The sequence below is a fragment of the Vulpes lagopus genome, chromosome 1 (assembly GCF_018345385.1).
Source record: "Vulpes lagopus strain Blue_001 chromosome 1, ASM1834538v1, whole genome shotgun sequence".
Taxonomy (NCBI): Eukaryota; Metazoa; Chordata; class Mammalia; order Carnivora; family Canidae; genus Vulpes; species Vulpes lagopus.
In genome coordinates, this window is record NC_054824.1 from 131,327,262 (window position 1) to 131,350,386 (window position 23,125).

The following is a 23,125-nucleotide window of genomic DNA, read 5'->3' on the forward strand; positions in this document are numbered from 1 at the left end:
TATCTTTTCAAATTAGTGTTTTTGTATTCTTTGGATAAACATCCAGAAGTGGAATTGCTGAATCATACGGTAGTTCTATTTTTAATTTTTTGAGGAACTCCATACTGTTTTCCGTGGTGGCTGCACCAATTTACATTCCCACCAGCAGTGTGTGAGGATCCCTTTTCTCCACATCCCCACCAACACTTGTTAGTTTTTGTCTTTTTGATGCTGGCCCTTCCAAGAGGTATGCAATGATATCTCATTGTGGTTTTGATTTGCATTTCTCTGATGATTCATGACGTTGCACACCTTTTCACATGCCTGTTGGTCGTCTTTGTGTTTTGGGAGAAAAATGTATTCAGATCCTCTGTCCATTTTTTAATAGGATTAGTTTTGTGACTGAGTTGTATGAGCTCTTGATATATTTTAGATATTAACCCCTTATTGGATATATAATTTGCAGATGTCTTCTCCCAGTTCTCATTTTGTAGATGGTTTGCTTTGTCACACAGAAGTTTTTTTAATTTTCCGCAGTTACACTTAGTTACCTTTGCTTTTGTTGCCCTTGTCTCTGGAGTCAGACCTGAAAAAACATTAAGACTAACAGTGAGGAGCTTACCACCTGTTTTTTCTTCTAGGAGTTTTATGGCTTCACATCTTAAATTCAAGTCTGTAATTCATTTTAAGTTAATTTTTGTGTATAGGTAAGATGTTGGCCTAGTTTCATTCTTTTGTAAGTAGCTGCACAGTTTTCCCATCACCATTTATAGAAAAGACTGTCTTTTCCCTATTGCACATTCTTGTCTCCTTTGTCAAACTAATTGATCATACATGTATGTGTGGGTTTATTTCTGGGCTCTTTATTCTCTTCCATTGATTTATATATGTTAAATCAATACCATACTGGTTTTTAAAAAGATTTTATTTATTTATTCATGTGAGACACAGAGAGAGAGAGAGAGAGAGGCGCAGAGACACAGGCAGAGGGAGAAGCAGACTCCATGCAGGGAGCCTGACGCAGGACTCGATCCCAGGTCTCCCGGATCAGGCCCTGGGCTGAAGGCGGCGCTAAAGCACTGAGCTACCAGGGCTGCCCCAATACCATACTGTTTTGATTATTATAGCTTTGCAATATAGTTCAGAAGCAGGGGGCATGAGACCTCTGGCATTTTTCTTCTTTATTTATCAAGATTGCTTTGGCTTTTTGGGGTCTTCTGTGGATCCATACAAGTTTTTATATTCTAGTTCTATTTTAAAAAAAAATGCCATTGGAATTGCGTTGCAGCTGAGATTGCCTTGGGTAGTATGGACATCTTTACAATACTTTTCCAATCCATAATCACAGAATATTTCTCCATTTATTGGTGCCTTTTTCAATTTCTTTCATCAATGTCTTGTATGAATTATTTTAATCCCTACCTTCAGGAAGATGAAGAATCCACATTTGTCAGGGAAGGCTATAATTCCTCCCCTGCCTCCCTCACAACATTCTTTCAAGGATCAAAATGGGAGCATGAAATCACTTTAAAATAATAGAAAAATTCCTTGTGTTATCCAAACATTTCTGAATAAGCAGGGGCTAGTACTTTTACCTTTGTATTGTAATCTAGATTGACAGCCAAGAAATTATAATGAAATCTTAGGATTTTAGAGTGTGTCCACAACAAGCTAAGGTGATTAAATATGCTTTTACCAGCCTTGAGTTTAACATTTGGAAAAAGATCAATTTTCTTCTGTGAACTGTTTAGTCACCTAAATACTTTAGACTTGAATGTATTGAAGTTGCATCTGTAGAAAAAGTGGGAGTTGAAGGAATTAGGAAGAGAAAAGCATGAAAGGCAGAGCAGAAATAGAACTCTTTTTGTGCCTTGGGGCCATCGGACTTGCTAGAGGTTAGGAAGAGCACCAGCCCTTCTGCAGAGAAAGGGCCTGGACCCAGCACTCTCTCTTAAAATCAGAAGGCATTGTGCATTTGGATGGGATACTAATAAAGGGAGCAAAAAACAACCATAAAGTGAAATGAACTGCAAGTATCTTGGTGAAATTTGGAGGAAGGTTGATAAGAATATTTCTAATCAGCACAAATTGTAAATAGAAATTAACTGTATTGGTTCCATTGCTATTAGCATGAAGTAGATATGGAAATCTATTTAATGTGTTGTTATCGTTTTATTTAAGAAAACAAGAAAATAGAGGCACCCGGTTGGCTCTGTCAGTAGAGCATGGTCTTGAGGTCATGAGTTCAAGCCCCACGTTGGGTGTAGAGCTTACTTAACAAAAGAGGGGAAAAAAGCAAAGAAAACTTAAAATCTTCCTAACCTTTATTCACTCACCTTCATCTTGGTCTGCCCTCCATTCTGGTTTTCCCACAGGTCCCCTAAAGCAAGTTGTTCTTATTGCTGGGGTTTCTGGAAACTGCAGCTGTGTTGGTTACAGAGGGGGTGTGGTAGAGGTTAGGGTGGTGAGTCTAGTAACTAATTAACTGGAGTTTTTCTAAAGCAAAAATCAGGTGCTATTTAAACGTTTATAGGTCTTCCTAACGTAATGAGCTCCTTCAAGGCACATAGTACTTTTTTTTTTTTTTTTGGCACATAGTACTTTACCTGCCTTCTTGAGCTGAATGTCTGTTTAGATATGGAAAGTGTGTTGACCTTAGGTGAATGTTATCAGTAAAGACTCAGAGGAGAGTGTGATTGATTGGCAAAACCTCCAGCCAATGAATGACTAGCTTCCCTGTTCTCAAGGATTTCTTAAAAGCAGTTGTAACTCACCCACCTGTTCCTTTGTCTACACTTCTGTTAGGAAACCACAGAACATCTCTACTCGCTTCTATAGGGATTATCTCTCTAAATCGCAGGCCTCATTGGATCTCTCCTGCTTTGTGTTTAGTTGTTTTCAAATCATCTAGACAAAAAAATTTCATCCCAATTTGGCTGGATGTCATCTAGCACAACTCTAGGCCTTGCAGCCTCATCTTGCAGTGATAGATTACATGGTAGAGCAAAAGCTTTCCAGTATTGCCTGAAGAAGAAACCATCAGAAGAGTACATCAGCTGCCAAAAGTTTGCCAGCAAATGAAAATTACTGCAGGCAGTTCAAAATGTTCTAAAATTTGAATTACCTTTACTAAGATTTTTATAACATTTACATAGTCATATGTTATTAACCAGATACTCAAAAACCTTTACAAGTGTTGTAGAAAAGCAGTAACTGTGGTCCCATTATCTGAAATGCCAATACCATGAGTTTTTGTGTTGTTTTGTTTTGTTTTGTTTTCAGGTCTTCAGGGGAAGAGACTTTAGAGATGAGGGTGCTTTTGGGGATAGATAGATATTTATTTTACATTTATAAAAAAAAAATCTGCGGGCACCTGGGTGGCTCAGTCAGTTAAGTGCCTGCCTTCAGCTCAGCTCAGTGATCTCCAAGTTCTGGGATCAAGCCCCACCTCGGGCTCCCTGCTCAGTGGGAAGCCTGCTTCTCTCTCTCCCTCTGCCTCTCCCCTCCTCATGCTCTCTGTGTTTCTCTCTCAAATAAATAAACTCTTTTTTAAAAATCTTCACTTAGCACAGTAGGTAGAAAGCAGATTTTTATTGTTATAGACATAATAAGCACTTAAACACAACTCTTTTTTAAATATATAGGTTTTTGTATAAAATGAGATTTTTCTGTCCTATATAGCCATGCTTAAAAATATTTATTTCTAAATACCATTTGTGACTAAACAAATAAGGAATCCTTGGAGAAATAACTGGTTCTACATGTAAGGCAAGAAATGTCCAAGTTGGGCCTGGGATATTTTGTCATACCAGAAAGCAAAGAAGTGATCAAAGACTACTGGGACCTTGTCAGAAGAACTAAAAAACCATCTTAAATAAGTTCTTGCAAGCTTACCCCCAGTGGAGATATAAACTGTGGTGGGTTGAAATGTGAACTGAAACATACTTGCTATGAGTTCATAATTATACTTCAAGAATAACCTCATTAGTAATGTTTGGAGAATATTAGAGAACTACCTCATTATTTTGAAAAATGGTAAATACAGCAAATCAGACATCTGCCCTGTCTTTGTTATATTACCAGTACCTCAGAAGGGAAACTTCTCTTTGTAGAATTATTCTAGGTGATAAACCAAAATAAATAATAGTATATGACTCTAAAGTCTCTAAAGAATTGGTGGATCTAAACAAATACCATTAACAACTAATAGTATCCCAAAGGGAGTCAGACATAGGTGTCTCCTGATGGAAGTTCAAACGCTGCAAGGTAGTCCTGCCTCCAAACCCCCAAATAGAACTTGAATCCTATCTGGCCTGTAGATCAAATGGCCTATTTATAGGAACAGAAAGGACAGAGGAATATGTCAAACCACACCAATGGGATGCAGTGACCAAAATCCAGATTGTAGAAACTGTACAAGGGGATCCCTGGGTGGCTCAGTGGTTTGGCACCTGCCTTTGGCCCAGGGTGTGATCCTGGAGTCCCGGGATCGAGTCCCATGTCGGGCTCCCTGCATGGAGCCTGCTTCTCCCTCTGCCTGTATCTCTGCCCATCTCTCTCTCTCTCTGTGTGTTTCATGAATGAATAAGTAAAATCTTTAAAAAAAAAAAAAAAGAAAGAAAGAAACAACTCAGTTCCTTAAACAATAGTAAAAAAAAAAAAAGATTGCAAGGAAAATATTAGAAATGGAGAAGAAATCTATAGATAAAAGAAATTTACAGTACATATCAAAGAATCACAGTATATGAACCTTATTTGTCCAGATTCAAACTAAAAAAAATATAAGACATTATAATGCATATTTGATATTAAATTATTTGGGGGGCACCTCGGTGGCTTGGTTGGTTAAGCATCTGCCTTTGGCTCAGGTCACAATCCCAGCATTCTGGGATCAAGCCCACATTGGGCTCCCTGTTCAGTAGGGAGTCTGCTTTTCCATCCCTCTGGTCTTGTGCCGTTGCTCACTCTCTCTCTCTCTCTCTCTCTCTCTCTCTCAAATAAATCTTTTTTAAAACTAATTTTATTTTGGGACTCCTGGGTGGCTCAGCATTTGAACCTGAGCCTTTGGCTCAGGGTGTGATCCCAGTCTCGGGGTCAAGTCCCACATCGGGCTCCCTGTGAGGAGTCTGTTTCTCCCTCTGTCTATGTCTCTGCCTCTCTCTCTCTCTGTCTCTCATGAATAAATAAATAAAATCTTATTTTTTTTTTAATTTTTAGGTGTGATAATGCTATTTGAGTTTTTTTAATGGCCTTATCTTTCAGAGACAGATACTGAAATACTTGTAGGCAAAATGATAAAATGCTCACTTACTTCAAAATAAACTGGCTTGGGGAATGGAGAGTAGGATTTGGGGCAGAGACTATTGACTAGTATAAATGGAACAGGATTGGCCAATATCGATAACAGTTGAAGCCAAGAAGTAAACACAACTGGTTTTTTATGTATTGAAAAACTTTCAAGGTAAGTTTTATATAAACGCAATTTTTCTTTTTCTTCTTTTTTTAAACGCAGTTTTTCAAAATAGAAATTGATACACACATTTTTATATAAAATTATGCAAGTAAGGTACCTGGGTGGCTCAGTGGGTTGAGCATTTGACTCTTGATTTTGGCTCAGGTCATGATCTCAGCTTCATGAGATTGAGTCCCATATCTAGCTCTGTGCTCAGTGGGGAATCTACATGAGCTCTTGTCCCTCTGCTCCTCCCCCTGCTTGTGTTTTCTCTCTGTTGTATTTATAAATAAGTACATAATTTTTTAAAGATTTATTTCAGTATTATATGCACAGAATTAGTAAAGTTGCAGTTTCAACCAGGTTTAAATTTTTTTTTTTCCCCGTGTACACCTGTTAGAATGACCAAAATCTAAAACATTGACAATATCAAATGCTGGTGGGGATGTGGAGCAACAGAAACTCTCATTCATTCATTGCTGGCAGGAATACAAAAATGGGTACAGCCACTTCGAATAGACATGACAGTTTAGTAACTTCTTGTAAAATTAAGCCTACTCTTATCATACATCCCTCTTTGGTATTTACCCAAATGAATTGAAAACATATCCACACAATAACCTGCACATGGATGTTTGTAGCAGCCTTATTCATAATTGCCAAAACTTGGAGGCAACCAAGATGTCCTTTATTAGCTGAGTGGTGCATTCAGACAGTGGAATAGTCAGTACTAAAAAGAAATGAGCTATCAAGCCATGAAAAGACATGGAGGAACCTTAAATGCACATTACTAAGTGAAAGAAGCCAATCTGAAAAGGCTATGTGCTGTATGATTCCAACTGTATGGCATTCTGGGAAAGGCAGAACTATGGAAACCGTAAAAAGATCTGTGGTTGCCAGGGATTGGTGGGAGGAAGGTATGAATTAGCAGAGCAGAGAGGATTTTTAGAGCAGTGAAGCTGCTCTGTATGACACTACAGTAGTAGATACATGCCATCATGACATGTAACTACGGACTTTGGGCAATGATAGTGCATCAGTGTAGGTTCATTGATTGTGACAGATGTACCAGCTGTTGTGGGGTATGGATACTGGCAGAGGCTGTGTATGTGGGGTGAAGAGGGTATGGGGAAAACTCCATACTCACATTAAATTTTACTGTGAAGAGCTCTAAAAAAGTCTGTTCGAAAAAGGGAAACTAGGGATCCCTGGGTGGCGCAGCGGTTTGGCGCCTGCCTTTGGCCCAGGGCGCGATCCTGGAGACCCGGGATCGAATCCCACGTCGGGCTCCTGGTGCATGGAGCCTGCTTCTCCCTCTACCTGTGTCTCTGCCTCTCTCTCTCCCTCTCTGTGACTATCATAAAAAAAAAAAAAAAGAAAGAAAGAAAGAAAGAAAAGAAAAGAAAAAGGGAAACCAGTTATACAAAACTATAGATAAAAAATATTTTAAGCAAGACTTTTTCTGTATGTATCACCCTGATGAAAAGTTGGGGAAAGGTGTCATGCAGTGGTCAGAAGAAATATATTAATTAAAGGGAAGACTCGTGCATTTAGGCAGTACATATCTCTCAGATTATTCAAATGTTTTTATTTATTTATTTTTTGTGAAGACTTCATCCAAGGCTGTTAGAGCTAAAGAATGCTAGGTGAGGATTTTTTCCTAATGAAACCTGCATGAAGCCTGTTTCAAAAGTGGATGTTCTCCAAAACTGATTTTTAAAGTTGGTAGCTTACATAGTTTGCCTACAGCCCTGCTTACCTTCCCTGAGTAGGGGTTTGGGGGGCACATTGCTGCATTCAGCATTTGTATTAAAAACCTACTCTGTGTCTGAACTTACCTAGTCACCAGGTGTATACAAAGAATAAAATGGAAAAAAAAAATCCCTGCCCCCGTGGAGCTTCTATACTAGGTCTATGAGGAGAAAAAGAATAGGAGATAAAGATGATGCCTCTTTGATGAAGCAGATAAGGGCATGCGCCTCACAATTGTCTGGGGAATGGTCCTTGTTGAAGCCACAGCAGTGCTAAGGCCTTAAAGAGCAAGTGAGCTTGAAGAATTCAAGAAACAACCTGGAGGCTGTCCTGAGGGAGTAGAGTGAGGTAAAGGGTAGTAAGGAAAGGTGTCAGAATATATGAGGCCTGCTAAACCTTGGTAAGAACTTTGGATTGTACTGTAAGATGAGTAACCATTGGAGGATTTTAAACTAAGGAGGGAAAGCATCTGAATTTTGTCAGTAGAATCACTCTGGCTGCTGGATTGAGAATACATGGTGGGGGGCAAGAGTGTGCATTGGGAGACCCAGGAAAAGACTACTGCATAGCATCAGGTGAGCATTGACCAAAGTTTGAAAATGCTTTGAAGGTAGACCCAATAGAATTTACTATTCATCAGATGTGGTGGTGAGGGATACCGAGGAGGCAAGAATGGACTTGGTGTTTCTAGCCTTTGCAACTGGATACCTTACTTAAGGTATCCTTACTTAAGGATACCTTTGCAGAGGTCCCATTTACATCTCCTAAGAAGACTACACGAGGGGCACTGCATGCTGTTATAGACCTGATAACTTTTTAATACCACACATAGATTTACAGATGACAGTGAGATGAAGTTAATGTGAGAAAATAGGTATCTCAGAACCTTAAAAGCATTGGAGTCCAGTGGAGGGAGATGTAGTACTGCGTGCATACATGAAATTTAAATGTGTCTTAGCAAATATGTGGAAGAGAGAAGAGAAAAAAGGCTCAACCAAAGCAGACTTTTTCCATCCCTTAGAGTTCTGCCAAGGATCCTGACCTTGAATAGGATCTTTTATATTTTGGAGTTAATATTTTCCTTGTTTGTCTTTTTCTAGTTGGGGAATGGCGGTCAATGTGTATTCTACCTCGATAACCCAAGAAACTATGAGCAGACATGACATCATCGCATGGGTTAATGACATAGTATCTTTAAACTACACGAAAGTGGAACAGCTTTGTTCAGGTAAGAGATTCTTTTTTTAACTATGTGTCTACTTAAATGTTTACTGCTTATCTTGTTGAATGTTATTTTATGAATTACAGATGATACATCTTAGGTAGGAAAAATATTTATCAGTATTGATACATGATTAAAGGGGGAAGACTTAGGTATAATTAAAGAATGTGATCATGGGCATCACTGCACCCCCTTCTTAAAGAAAAAAAAAAAACCTTCCTACAGGAGAAAATTCATTCTTTTTCACGGTTGATAAAGTTCTTTCTGTTTTTGCTGCATCCTGTCTCCTCAGTTTCTCCATCTCTTCTCATACCCCCCCATGCCTTACTCCTACACAATGCTCCTTGTTCCCTACAGACTACCTTTTTGCATCCCATAACTTTTTTTCATGCTATCTTTGCTGAGAAGGTCTTTCTTTTCATTTGTGTCCAAATCTCATTCACACTTAAAAATTCAACTCTGTTGTCACCCCTCTAAAGAGTTTCCCAGATCTCCCAAGACACTGTGCCCACTCTTCCAAAGTAGCACTGAACCATGCTGTGTTAGAGGGTCCAATTCCCACTCCCTTGAAGGCACCAGAAGTCCTTGAGGACAGGACTGGGTCTTATTCTTGGTCAGATGCCTACAGTGGCACCATGCCTGGTAGATCTGCAAGGAATGCATATTGAGTTTTTTTTTAAATGATTCGACTTCAGTGATAAAGTAGGAGCATGTTATAAAAACATGCCACTGGTAAAGTAATTCATTCTTAGAGTATTTATCAGAGAAACTGTCTTCCTTTGGATATAGGAAGTGTTTTTTTCTTGTGAGTTTATAGGTAAGAGATTTCTTCTTTGGTTCTGACATGGAAATAGTATTGGAAAATATTCCTGAAATGTGTTCATGTTAAATTCCACAAGACATGACAGCTACAAGAGACTTGGCAGATTCAGCTGCCGCAGTGGTGTTGGTACAGTGGGACAACTTTCTCCAGTCGTTCCCAGGGGATCATGCATAAAGAGATTTCATGAAGTGTAGTCAGAATTTGGAAAGCCCCCAGCAGCCCCCCTCAGATAAGCCTGAGTCCAGTGCCCATAAGTGACTATATTCTCCTTTGTCCAGTGAAGTTTTGAGAATAGACTCTTAGAAGACAGACTTCCATTACTATTGACACCTCTTCTCTCATGATCATTTGTCTCCCGAGGAACACGGTGAGGTTGGCTAGAACCAAGGCATTACCTCACTCACCCTCCTTGTGCCCAGGCCACAAACATAAGTCCTGTGATTTGTGAGGTCAATAATGGAAGCTCACCAACCAGTTCTTTGCCCTTGAGCACAAGCTAAAGAAAAGCTGGCTTAGACCGTGATGATTAGCAAGGTCTATATCATTGGCCTATTGACATAACTCCAACAATGACTATGAGAAACAGCCCCTGTTGTTTTATTTCATTCAACTGCAGATTTCTACCCAGCCCTATTTTATGGAACTGTTCTTGCTGTGCATTCTAGAGCACTCCAGTATTTTACTTTTAATCTGCTGGGAGTTAAAAAAACAAAAACAAAAATAAAAAAAAAAAACAAACCCAGAGTTTTCTGTTAGCAATTCCTTTGTTAATAGCGCATATCCCCTCAATATCGTAATTGTTTGTAGTTCCACTTTTCCACAGTGCCTGATATATTCTGTTCCCTCAGAAATGTGCATTTCAGGAGGAATGAAAATCAGTTTGCAACTGCTAGGGGCAAAGACAGAAATATGGATCTTATTCTCAAAGTGGGTGTATGCACATGTGGATAAGGGGAATGGGGATTGGTTATCAAGAAAAGAGATGAGAAGGAAGGAGTTCAGTGGTAAAGGAGCCCATGAACACCTTTCTCTGTAATAAGCATAGAGGGTTTGTGCTAGCAAAAGCAATGGAAGGCAATTAGGATTTTTTAAGATAAAGTAGTAATAGATGTAATAAATGTTGAAGTTATATATATATTTTTTTCTTTGCAGATCTTTCACATGTCTAATAAGGCAAATTCAGCAAAATTTTAAGCTACATTTGTGAAATAGTCTTGTACAGTTCTCTTAAAGCATTGGTATAATTTTACAACCATCTGTAGCTATGTTGCTATCAAGCGTGGTTTGATGAAACCTGTAGAAACCATTTTGATCACTACTGAACAGATAATTTGTGTTAAAATAACTCACAGGCTACCTATGGTTATGAGGTTGATGATTCAGAAAAATAGATTTAAAGGATCCTTTCTGCTCTGAAACAGTTTTTTGCTCAAAAACTATTGTATAGAGATTAACATGGTTTTTGGCCTAAATCATGTTAATCTGTGTAGTACAAAGACAGGTCTTTAATTTTAGGCAGTAGTTTCCTCAAACTGTGGACCATATGCATTCATAATCTCCTATGGGGCTGCTTAAAAATGCAGATTCTTAGGATCCTTGACTTTCTAAATCAGAGTCTCTGGATATGAAGCCTAAAATCTGTATTTTAACAAGCACCCCAGGTACTTTTGTGCTGTAGCCAGAGCTTGCAGTGCATTTTAGAGAAACCCCAAACCACTAAAAATGAAGTAAGAATATCCAAAACCTATTGGGCACAGTTTCCTCATTCATAATTTAGTCTGTGAGTCTTCTCTTCAGCAATGGCGTTTAGCAGGAAGATGCTATATTTCTAGTTATTTATTTATGAGTTTATTTATTTATACCCTTCATTGTTCTAGAAGACATTTAAAGCAGCTAGGACAGTGCTTTTAGGATAAGAACAAATAATGGTGACCTAAGTGATTTCTCCGGCTTCTAAGTAGTCAAATTCTTGGATAATATTTTTTTCTTCAACCTCTGTTTCAATTACTTCAGTTTATTGTGTGTGATTGTATTTTAAGTATGCTGTGGGAAAATACACAAAATAACTTCACGTATTTAAACTGATCTTTTTCCTTATTCAATACCATTATTTCTTTTTGCTAAAGTCTTATGCTTTAATTCTGGCAGTTCCCCTGTGGCATTTTTCCCCATTTACATTATTTTCTATTTCTTTATTTCCTGCTAAGAGATCTCCCCCCAGCTGATACTAAAAGTAACATCAGCTTTTCTTTAGCTCATAGAGAAGTTAAACTACTGTTTCACATTTGTCTTCCTTTTTCTTCAGAATTCTCTGCCTTTACAGAACATTCATCTGTATACAAACATTTTAAAAGCTCTTTAAAAGAGAGGTAGTGTGAGGAGGCCTGACTTGGAGATAGATTGCAGTAAGTTGCAAAAACAATGAAAATGACTCTTCTCTCCTGTTATTTTATCCCAAGGATGTAACCTTATGAAAATTTCCTTTGAACAGTAAATATGGGTCAAAGAATCATAGGCACTTTCAGTTTGCATTCATTTCTGTGAAAAGCAACCTTTACCTTTCAGGTGAGAGATTGGGCTTTATAAATAGAAAGCAGTGTATCGGTGGATGTGAACACTGCCTATAATAGCAGGATACTGTACTGCTCACCCAAATCTGTTTTAAAAATGAATAAGGGGGGGGGAATAAAAATGAATAATACTGTGGATTTCCCATAGTTGAATAGGGGATTGAATCACATAAAATGCCAGATTGATTCAGCTTCAAAATAATTGTTTCTAGTTTAAGTGCTGGTAAAATTGCCAGTGCTCTTTGTGGGGTGAGATGCTGCGTGTTTACTTCAGTACCAGCTCAAACCAGTGACTATAAGGTACTCAAGATGGAGGATGGGCAGCATGGTGCTAAAAATCCATGCCAAACAGCTTTAACAACTTGAGATACCATGTTAGAGATGACAGAAAAGGTAGCAGATCATATGGAGAGGAAGGGAAAGAAATGGAAAGAGGAATTTGATGGGGGTGGAAGAAATATACCTTTCCTTTTTCCTCTGTACCCCTCGTCCCCTATTCTAACACACCAGATATTCTTTGAAACTTTTGGCATCTGTTTTTCTGTGTCTCCATCCTCTCCTGCCTACTTGGGATCTAAGCAGCAAAGCCACTGGGTCTGCTGCTGAGTCACTGCCTGGGCTTGGCCAGCAAGCTCGAGATCACTGGCTCTCCCATCCCTCCAAAGCCTAGCGCAGACTGGCCTTTCTCCTTCCCAACCACTCCACAGGACAAGCAAACCGCGGACTTATTACACATGCAGAGATACAAATTGGATGTCAGGTGGGCACTGCCTGGACCCTCACTATGCTGGTTAACAGCTCAGCTATCTTCCTGAGCATTTTAGTATTTTTAGTAAAATTCAATTGGAATTAAACTTTTTTTTTTTTTTTGGATGGAAAATTTAGGTATTCTCTTCACTAGCTTAAAAAGAAAGAAACACGATCAGTATTTGATTCAGTTTCAATTTGTGCTTCTCCAAATTGTTTCAAGCTCTGCCTTGGATCAAGTTTCTCGTATTTTTTTTCTTCCGGGAAAGCTTCTAGATTCAGCTGGTCATATTGCAGTTACTGTAGTCACAACTCTGGGTTCTTGATGGCTCTCTGGAGGTAGGCTTCACAGAAACGCTCAGGGGTTCACAAAGGTGTGGCTCTCTGATGCCCCAGGGCTTGTGCAGGTGCTGGGAGCCTAGCAGAATATTCTTTGTGATCATTTCTGGCTGCAGTCTGTTCCTGTTAAATAGGTTAATCCCATCCTAGTGTGATGTCCCCTGTGGTTTTTTTTTTTTCTTCTGTCTGCAGAGACCTCTTTCAGAAGGACAGGTTAGTGATGAAATCAGCTCAGTCTAAATTTAGTAGACCTCTTGTTGGCTCTCTTGAACTGAAACCAAGTAAGGATGTTTCATCAGTGTCTGTCAGTTCAAGACCTTACTTAGTTTTATAAAGTCAGATTGTTATTTGCTGTAAGAAAGTTAAGTCATCTTGGATTGTGTTACTATGGTTATAGATGTAATTATATTATAATGGAATATTATTCATGTTTGTGACATATTATGTAGAGAGGTAGGATTTTTGTTTGGGGTTTTCTTTGGTGACAGGTTTTTTCTCTAGTTTTATTTTAAAATCCATTTACTTGTTCTTGGTATATACCAACTAGTTGAAGAGTAAGGGGGAAAAAGGAAGTTGGGTAGTGGGTGGAGTGGTCCAGCCTCAAGTTTAATCACTACAGTGGGCAATTATACTCCAGTGTCCCAACTAACATGCAGAATGAAAGGGAATTTGTTTTTTGAGCAGAATATGGTATATATTCTTTTTTTTCCCTTCTAAATTTGTTTATTTACATATATGTTTTTAAATTCTTTATTTAAATTCAGTGTAGTTAACATATATTGTATTATCAGTTTCAGAGTAGAATTTAGTGATTCATCAGTTATGTATGTATAACACCCAGTACTCATTGCATCAGTGCTCTCCTTATTACCTATCATTCAGTTACCCTTCCCTTCCTGCAGCCCTCAGTTTGTTTCCTAGAGCTTAGCATCACTTGTAGTTTGCCTATTTTCATCTTATTTTTCCTTTCCTTCCCCTGTCTTCATCCATGTTGTTTCTTAAATCACATGAGTGAAATCATGTGGTATGTGTTTTTCTCAGACTTATTTTTGCTTAGCATGATATCCTCTAGTTCCATCTACATTGTTGTGAATGGAAAGATTAATTCTTTCTGATGGCTGAGTAATATTCCATTGCATATATATATATATATATATATATATATATATATATATACACACACACACACACACCATATCTTCTTTATCCATTCATCGATCAACAGACATCTGGGTTCTTTCTATAGTTTGGCTATTGTGGATATTGCTGCCTTAAATATTGGGGTGCATGAGCCCCTTTGAGTCACTAGGTTGTATCCTTTGGATAAATACCTAGTAATGCAATCAATCACCAGGCAGTAAAGTAGCTCTATTTTTAACTTTTTGAGAAGCCTCCATACTGTTTTCCAAAGTAGCTGTACCAGTTTGCATTTCTACCAACAGTGTAAGAGGGTTCCCCTTTCTCTGCATCCTTGCCAATATTGGTTGTTTCCTGACTTGTTCATTTTGGCCATTCTGAGTGGTGTAAGGTGGTATCTTATTGTGGTTTTGATTTGTATTTCCCTGATGCCAAGTGATGTGAAGCATTTTTTCATGTGTCTGTTGACCATTTGTATGTTGTCTTTGGGGAAAAGTCTGTTCATATTTTCTGCCCATTTCTTGACAGGATTTTTTGTTTTTTGGGTGTTGAGTTTGCTAAGTTCTTTATAGTTTTTAGAGACTAGCCCTTTATCTGATAAGACATTTGCAAATATCTTCTCCCATTCTGTAGGTTGCCTTTTAGTTTTGTTGACTGTTTCATTTGCTGTGCAATACTGAAAATAAACATAAGTTGGTGATTTTGTTTCTGTTGTGCTTTTTGTTTACTTCGTTTTGTAATCCTAATACCCTAGTGGGGAAAAAGTATGTATGCATGCACTCACCTTCATTGATCAAACTGCCCCTGTAAATTTTGTGGGTTTTTTTTTTGTTGTTGTATATGAATGATACATCTTTGAAAGCAATTAGCATCTTCATTTAGTTCATTACTGTATTTAGTTCTGATAATCAGTTTAGTTTTATTTGTGCCTTTATTTGGCACATATGAATTGTGCCTTTCCTTGGACTGGGCCCTAGGAACCCAGATAAATAAGATATAAGTCAATCAGAGAAAGACAATTATCATATTTCATTCATGTGGGAATTTAAGAAACAGAGGATCACTGGAGAAGGAAGGGGAAGATGAAATGAGAGAGGGAGATAAACCATACGAGACTTGAGACTTAACGCTAGTAAAAGAACTGGGGCTTCCTGTAGGGAGAGGGAATGGGATAACTGGGTGATGGGCATTAAGGAGGGCACATGATGTAATGAGCACTGGGGATTATATACAACTGAGGAATCACTGAACTCTACCTCTGAAACTAATAATACACTTTATGTTAATTAATTGAATTTAAATTTTAAAAAAGACATGGTCATTGTCCTCTAGGAGCTCAGTACAGGTTGTAAAAGACTAGAGACCACACTGTGGTAAGTGCTGCTTTGGAAAAGCTTTGGGTATACAAAGGACAGAGGAGGGAGAATCTGTGGAGAAAGACCTTCTTTCGGGTTCTTTGGGAATTGGGTGGGTGCTGCCTGGATGACTTAGAATAGCCATAGTTTGGGAAAGACCACAGAAATCCTCCCTCTTGAGTCAGATAGGGTGACAAGTACATAAGATAATATGTGTTTTATTAGGTACAGCCCTTAAATACATGAAGCATGTTGCCTTCTCTCAGAGAAATATAGTTTTTCTTCATGATCTCATCATATGAGTATGAGAAGATTGATTTTACTCTATTCAAAGCAACTATGCATAAGGATATTCTCAGGAAACCATAGAATTGCTCATTTCTTTGTGAGAAATGGAACAATTTTTTTTTTTTTAAGTTTTACATATTTAAGTAATCTCTGCACACAACATGAGGCTTAAACTCAGGACTTTGAGATCGAGAGTCACATGCCCTTCCAACTGAGTCAGCCAGGTGCCCCACAACAAATATTTTAATTCCATAAAGCCAATCCTTAATTATAACTGCTTAAGTCCCTAACTAGGGATGTGACTCCATTAATATTTTTCATAGGTACAGATCTATAAATGTGTCCTTTCTTTTCTTATTCAATTCTTCTGTAGTCCTTCATAGGTAATGATGAACACCATAAAATAGGGGAAATAGGCTTGGAAAATGTATCACATAGAATGTGATTATTTTATTGGGGCAGGATTTATACTTAACAAAAAAATCAAGGAACATGTAATCACAATGAACTAAACAGAAACCTTAACAGAAACAAGGCTAATTAATGACACATTATTAGAAGCTCAAATGATACCTTTGAGAATTCTCAATAAAAATCACAAAAACTCTTAATAATTGTATACATTTGTACAAAGCAATCCCTTAAATTTTAGACTTCGATATTTTCCCTTAACTGGGAAAATTCACAGGTGTCATAGATAAATGTCATCTTCAGGGTTCTAAGTATATTACTCATTCAGAAACCCATTATCACACAAATTTCTTGGATTCAGGTTCTTTTTTCTTCTAATCTGTAGCAAGACTCTGCTGAGTTTTACCTGCTCAAAAACCATGAATGGTCCCATGGTTACAAGTCGAGAGATAAACACTGTTGTACTGTGGATGGGTTCAGGTGATGAGGCTGGTATTGATGGAGTATAGGGCCAAGATTACAAATGCACTTCAGAAGCCGCAGCATTGACTCCATCAGCTATACTGCCTGGAGTTCTGACTCCAGGGTCCCAGGAATCTCAGTGAAGAGTTGGTAGACACCAGGCTGGAGCCAAGGACATGGTGGATTTTAGGACTCATTTGTAATTTATAATTCTAACTTCAGAAACTTTTAGAGTCCCTTCTCTTTTGATTTTGTCAGAGTAAGCAGAGATGCTTACTTTTAAAGCATACATGTTTATTTTGAAATTATTCATCAAGATTCATCAAGATCAAACAAGTATCTTAAGGGGGAAAAAGTATATTCCAATATATTGAGTTCTGATTTTTCTAAAGATGTCATTTACTTTATGTGATGGATTTATTCCTTAAAAAACATGATTTTGTATTCATACTGCTTTTTCTTTCCCTTTTCAGTTTAAATCATCTAGACTTTAACAGGAAGAGTATAAAATTGGGGAAAAACAGTCATTTCCTTTCAAAAATGAACTTGTGATTACTTAAGCACCTCATATGTTTATCTGGGGAAGGACTTCAGGCCTGGAGAAGCCCTCGGATGTTTTTCAGTAGATAAACTGGAGGATCTCAGGAATGTGTTCATAGCCTTTCTTTGCTAGTAGGAGACCAAAGACCTCCTTTTGTTCTTTGGTTCTTTGCCCTTTGAATCTAAAACATGCGTTTTGGAGATTCACATTTCATATATAAAACAATCCAGTTCAATCCTATTCACTTTTACAGTTCTGATTATTATTATTTTTTTTTTAATTTTTATTTATTTATGATAGGAACACAGTGAGAGAGAGAGGCAGAGACACAGGCAGAGGGAGAAGCAGGCTCCATGCACCGGGAGCCTGACGTGGGATTCGATCCCGGATCTCCAGGATCGCGCCCTGGGCCAAAGGCAGGCGCCAAACCGCTGCGCCACCCAGGGATCCAAGTTCTGATTATTTTAATCAGGCACATAATACATAGTTTTATACTTGAGAGGCATAATAATAATGTTTTAGGGTCTCAGCTTTTATATATTGCTTTTTACCATTTTCATTGTACTTCTGTGTGTATTTACTTTAATTCTTAGAATAGCCCTGTATGGAAAAATAGGAATTTTTAATTAGTATTTTATATAAGAGGATAAAAGGTCAGGGAAGCCAAATAGTTGACAGCTGACACTAGGACTGGGGTCTTCTTGGATCACAACCTTATGCCCTCCTTACTATGTGTATGATGGCTGTGGGTATGGTAGACGGCTCACTGTGTGCACACGTTTGATTTTTTTTTTTTTCATATCCATTAATCAAGAACCCATTGAACATCTCTAGGATGTTAGGTGAGGAGGAGTTAGAAGTCTGTATCCTCATCCTTACATTACCACTTAAAGAAATGAGATGTGTCTGGTCATTCTTTTGATGACGGGGGTGTGACCCAGTGGTCTCACCAAGACCTTTCTTTCTTACCAAAGGTAGTGAGATGCTAATAGAAACACATGGCACTTGCTCCCAGTCTTAGAATGATTTTTCCTTGCTCTACTTACTGAGGATGAGGGTCTTCTCTACCTGTTCCTTTTGTTCCCTCTCCTGCTCTGAGTTCTTTCCCTCCAAACAAGACAAGGTGGCTCTGAAATTTTACACACCACCCTCCGCTGGAAGAGCCGTTCAGCTCTCTCAGAATGATTCATGGCCAGTGAAGCTGTAGCCAGGATAATGTCTCCTTTAGAGATAGACTTAGACGCATGGGTCCACTGTCCACCATTTAATATCAAGAATGTGGCCCTTTCCTCACATTGAATCCAGGCTTCCTTTAATAAGCTTGTATCTGAGAGGACTTCTTATCCTCATTTCCTCCTTTCTGTGCTCTTGAGGAAAAAAAACATCTAGAATATTTTTTTTTTAGAATAATTTTGTTACATGCTTGGTCCCCTAAAGGATTTATACATCTAGGTATCATTGTTTTCCCAGTATTTCTTGCAGTTCAGTAAAGCCACTGGCAGTAGTTATGCTAAAGACTTCTGTCAGTATTTATCCAACCCCTCCAGCATGAAAAATTGGTTTTCTTAGCCTTTTATGAAGGGACATAGTTCAGTATTAAAGAATATACACCCATTTCCCAACCAGTTCTGTCTCCCTTATTCCCATATTTGTTTTCCAACTCCAGCCAGGCTAGGCTGCAGCTCCTATTTTCCAGATAGAAATTCTGGAGTTGTCAGTGGTTTATAGTCATAGCAGAAACTGTGCTAACACCATAGAAAGGTGGATTGGTTACCATCTCCAATCTTAATGAGTTACCAATCAATTAGGATAGAGATAGCTAATCAAAATACAAGTCAAACTGCTTCTGGGATTCCATACCCATAATAGTGAAATAGTTAATTCTGCACAAAGAACAGAAAAAAACTTCATAGAGGAAGTGCTATTTGGACTAACCTTTAAAGAATGAGAATTCTCTATTCAAGTGTAAAAAGTGTCAAAAGGACATTTTAGGCAGAGAATGTTTGCTGAAGGCGGAGAGAAGATGCAGTGTTTTATGCATGTACATGTGTGCGTAAGACTGGGGCATATATTAAGATTCAAGGCAGCAGAAGAGGGACAGTCATGTTTTAAGTAATAAAAGCTATAGTATTCAAAGAAAGATTATTTTAGTCTAGAAAAGTTAGCCTGATTTGGGTCTTTGGCCAAATAACCATGCAAATTTAGTGGATGGTGAATAAATATTTATGAAGCATAATTTAATTGAAATGCTATTCAAACTAGATTTTTTAATATGGTTAAGATTCAGGCCAAGAAGAGGAAGATGGAGATTTTGAGTAAAGGTAATTTTTAGTGTCCTTTTGATGTTCTAACATAAAGCTTTGTGTCCCTGAAGTCAGCAGATACTGAGTGCCTACAGTGTGTCAGGTGATGAGCTAGGATTTGGGGATACAGTTACATAAAAACAATATAGATTTCCCAGTGGAGACCTATTCATTCCTTTACTACCAAAGTTCTCCTTGATACTTGTATCCAAATCATTCAGTTACCTTTTTTTTCTGGCTTCCCTGAGTACAAAGCAAAGGTAGAACGTGGTCCCTGGACAAAAGTAGACATCTCACCATTCAGATGGCCTATAACACTGATGGTCACTCTGTGCATGGGAGTATCTGAAACATTAATGGGCTGTCTAGTTTTCATACAATTAAGGTAATCAAGCAAGTAGGGTACCTGGGTGGCTCAGTTGCTTAAGCATCTGACTTTTGATCTCAGGGTCAAGTTTAAGCCCTCTGTTGGGCTCCTAATTTAAAAAGGGGGCGCTTATTAAAAAAAAGATCAATCCAAAAAAAAAAAAAAAAAAAAGATCAATCCAAGCAGCTTCAAGTTTTTCTGTTCTTCAAACGAAAGTACTTTTTCTAACCTATTTTTTTCTGAATTATATTTTTAAATGTACGGTTTATCAGCCATGCAGACACTATAAAAAAGGAGTGTCAGAAGTCACTGTCAAATGCTTGGGCATGTTAGAATTGCATACCTGAAAAAAATAATAATAATTGCTTGGCAACTCTGCAACATGGCTCTGCAGATTGGGTTTTTTCCATCCTGTAACCATTACGTCATTCAGACAGGTTGCAAATTACCTCTCTGTATTTGTTACACCCTTCCAAAGGTTTGATCTTGCCCAAGTATTAACACTCATAAGCTTTTATGAACCAAATTATATGACAATAAGAAGCATGTATATGGGAAACTCATGCCAACACAATTTCCTGCAGTTGCTCTTTTCCATAAGAGGATCATTCTCCACTTTGATTTCTTCTAGATTACATTGTATGACAGTTCATAGAGGAACTTTAGGTAACTGCATAAGGAGCCAAAGTTTAATGAAAATGTGTATGTCAACTCTAAAAGTATATGTGATTGTGTTTAAATCCAATGTTTTAAAAAAGAAAAACTCCTGATTTTTTTTAATTCCTTTTTTTTTTTTTTAATTTCCCCTATGGTCGTATATTTGAATCCCTGAAGAAAATAGTCACACATTCCTCGTACTAATTTAGATTTCTCCTAATAGAATCATCTTAGAAAAGCGAAGCGTTCTGGGATTAACCTGTAAAATATAAAATAAACCATTCATTATAGAAGAATATTCTCTCATGTATCACAGTCTGCATGAATGTTAAATGGTGGTTCTTCCATAATGGTTGGGGGCTTATTTTGATACTACACTTGGCCTTTTGGGCTTTTTCTGGCCACCAGCCCTCTTCTCTGGGAGCTAGGCAAGTAGAGAGTGTTATTGGCATTGGTGAGAGCTGATGGACTAGATTTGAGGGTGAATGGTGATAAGGAGCTCTCACCTATAAGCCTTGAAGAACAGGTGAAATAACAAAGATCTAGGAAGAACCCCCAGTCCTAGGGACAGTGACCTCAACCACAAAAAGAACAACCATAGAGAGTGGTCCATTGTGTAGAAAGAGACTGTGAGTTTGTGCTGGTCAATTCATACTACATCTTACACTATAGATAAAGCTTCTTCATCAGCTATGATACATAGAGTTCGCATAGTGGCCTGGGCTGAATTGTTGGTAGAATGATATGGGCAATGATTCAGTAGTCATTCCTTGAGAAAATGGGAAGAATGCTTTAGGTCTCTTGCCATTAATCGCATTTTCCCTTAAAATAGATATGTCCTAAAAATTGGAGCTTAAAAATGAGGTACTTGAGGGGCTTTTGAGTGGCTCAGTCGGTTAAGCTTTCGACTCATGATTTCAGCTCAGGTCATGGCCTCAGGATGATGAGATCAAGCCCCACATTGGGCTCTGTATTCAGCAGGGAGTCTGCTTGAGATTCTCTCCCTTTTCCCCTCCTGCCCACTCACACATGCTCACATTCTTGTTCTCTTTCTCTCCCCCCCGCCCCAACCCCGGAAAGAATAATTCTTTTTAAAAAAAGTGGCATGCTTTTAGGCACTAAAAATGCTTTAGGCATTTTTCTAAAAAGACACTTGTGCCCAGAAATAAGCATTGGTTCTCTACTACCTACCAAATTAAGTTGCTTTTCTTCTTAGCTTTGAAAGATTTGAGGAGTTACTGCAACCAATCATTTCTAGCACCTACCCCTGTATCTCCCTGCCCTTCTCCTACATTTGCCCTAAATCCCCTTTCACCAAATGTTCTAATTCCCTCTTTGTTTGGAATGACTTCTTTGAGGGCCATCTCCAATACCACCTTCCTCCTTTTCTTCCAGATGGGAGGTCTCCCTGTTTTCAATTTTCAGGGTTCTACAAAGTCTTAGGGTTGTTAATTCTTATAACCTCAGCATCAGAGGTTATTAAGCTCCTTGAAGAGTACAGATGACCATGCAAGTTGCACTTCATCTCAGAATATTGATTACTCTTTCTTAGCTTTTTCTTGAGCAAAATTTTGAACTAATGCCTTTATATTTATGTGCCTCTGCCATATACTTGAGCACTTCTAGTTTTATGTTTTGTTAGTTTTCCTATTTCTCTGATCTCTCAAAACTAAGTTACTTCTTTAAGTAAAATCCAATTCCTCAATAAATATTTGTTGGTTTATTGTTTTTCATTGATTTATAAAGTGACATCCCTGTATGTCACCAGGCATTTCCATACAGACAGACATTTCCTTAGCATAACCAAAAAATTAGAAATGAAACCCATTTTTTTTTGAAACCCATTTTTTTTCAGGATCTCACCACTTCCTCAAGCTTCTCGTAATTAAAATCTTCCCTTTTTACATAGTCATCTATTATCAACACTTTTTTTTAAAAAAATTATCCATTGAAGTAGAGGAGGTAATACAAAACAATGTGAAAATACCAAGTGCACAAGTAAAGAAACTCTGTCCCCTGATGTCAAAGCTTTACAGAAATTTGTTTTGATTATCCTAAGAAGAAAACCAACCCTTCAGAATGGGTTTCATATGTACCTCTCTAACTTGTTTTTCATTTATGAGAAAGACTTTTTGTGCTTTCTTTTCTCCTCTGTCTGGAATGCCAAATTCCAACTTTAGTTCTATTCTGGGAGTCAAGCCATTGGGACATCTTACTGCCAGTTTCACTATCAGACTTTCTGGAAGCCAGTGACCTGTTGTCTTGCACACCACACCTGCCTATGCTCCAAAAGCTTCTACTTCCTTCATTCCTGATGCCTATGAAGAAGTCAGATCTTTTTGTATGAAGCTGGATATGTCATACAGCTTCTTGTGGTAAAATTTGAGCCCATTACCCTAAAGGTAATCACTGGTGTTAGGAACTAGAAGTGAAACCAGGCTCCTAGCACTGGATTGTCAATTAGCAGATGAAAAGACGATTGTTTTGTTTTGTTTTTAAGATTTATTTCTTTTAGAGAGCGCAGGTGGGCACACTCAAGATGGGGAGAAGCAGAGGCCCAGCAGCAGGGCGGGGGTGAGGGTTAGGGAGAGGAAGGAAATCCTCAAGCCAACTCCACGCTGAACGTGGAGTCTGTTTCAGGATTCAATCTCACGACTCTGAGATCATGACCTGAGCATAAATCAAGAGTGGGATGCTTAACTGACTGAGCCACCAGACAC

General features: G+C 38.2%; 1 protein-coding gene across 4 annotated transcripts in view; it reads left to right on the top strand.

Moving 5' to 3' along the window:
• MAPRE2 (microtubule associated protein RP/EB family member 2) overlaps window positions 1-23,125 on the top strand; it is a 155,810-nt gene that overhangs the window by 85,449 nt on the left and 47,236 nt on the right. For all 4 annotated transcript variants that reach the window (XM_041745978.1, XM_041745968.1, XM_041745958.1 and 1 more), the window contains one exon: window positions 8,284-8,411. In XM_041745978.1, the coding sequence (XP_041601912.1) occupies window positions 8,291-8,411 (121 nt within the window). In that variant the 5' untranslated portion in view covers window positions 8,284-8,290. The remainder of the gene's footprint in view (window positions 1-8,283; window positions 8,412-23,125) is intronic.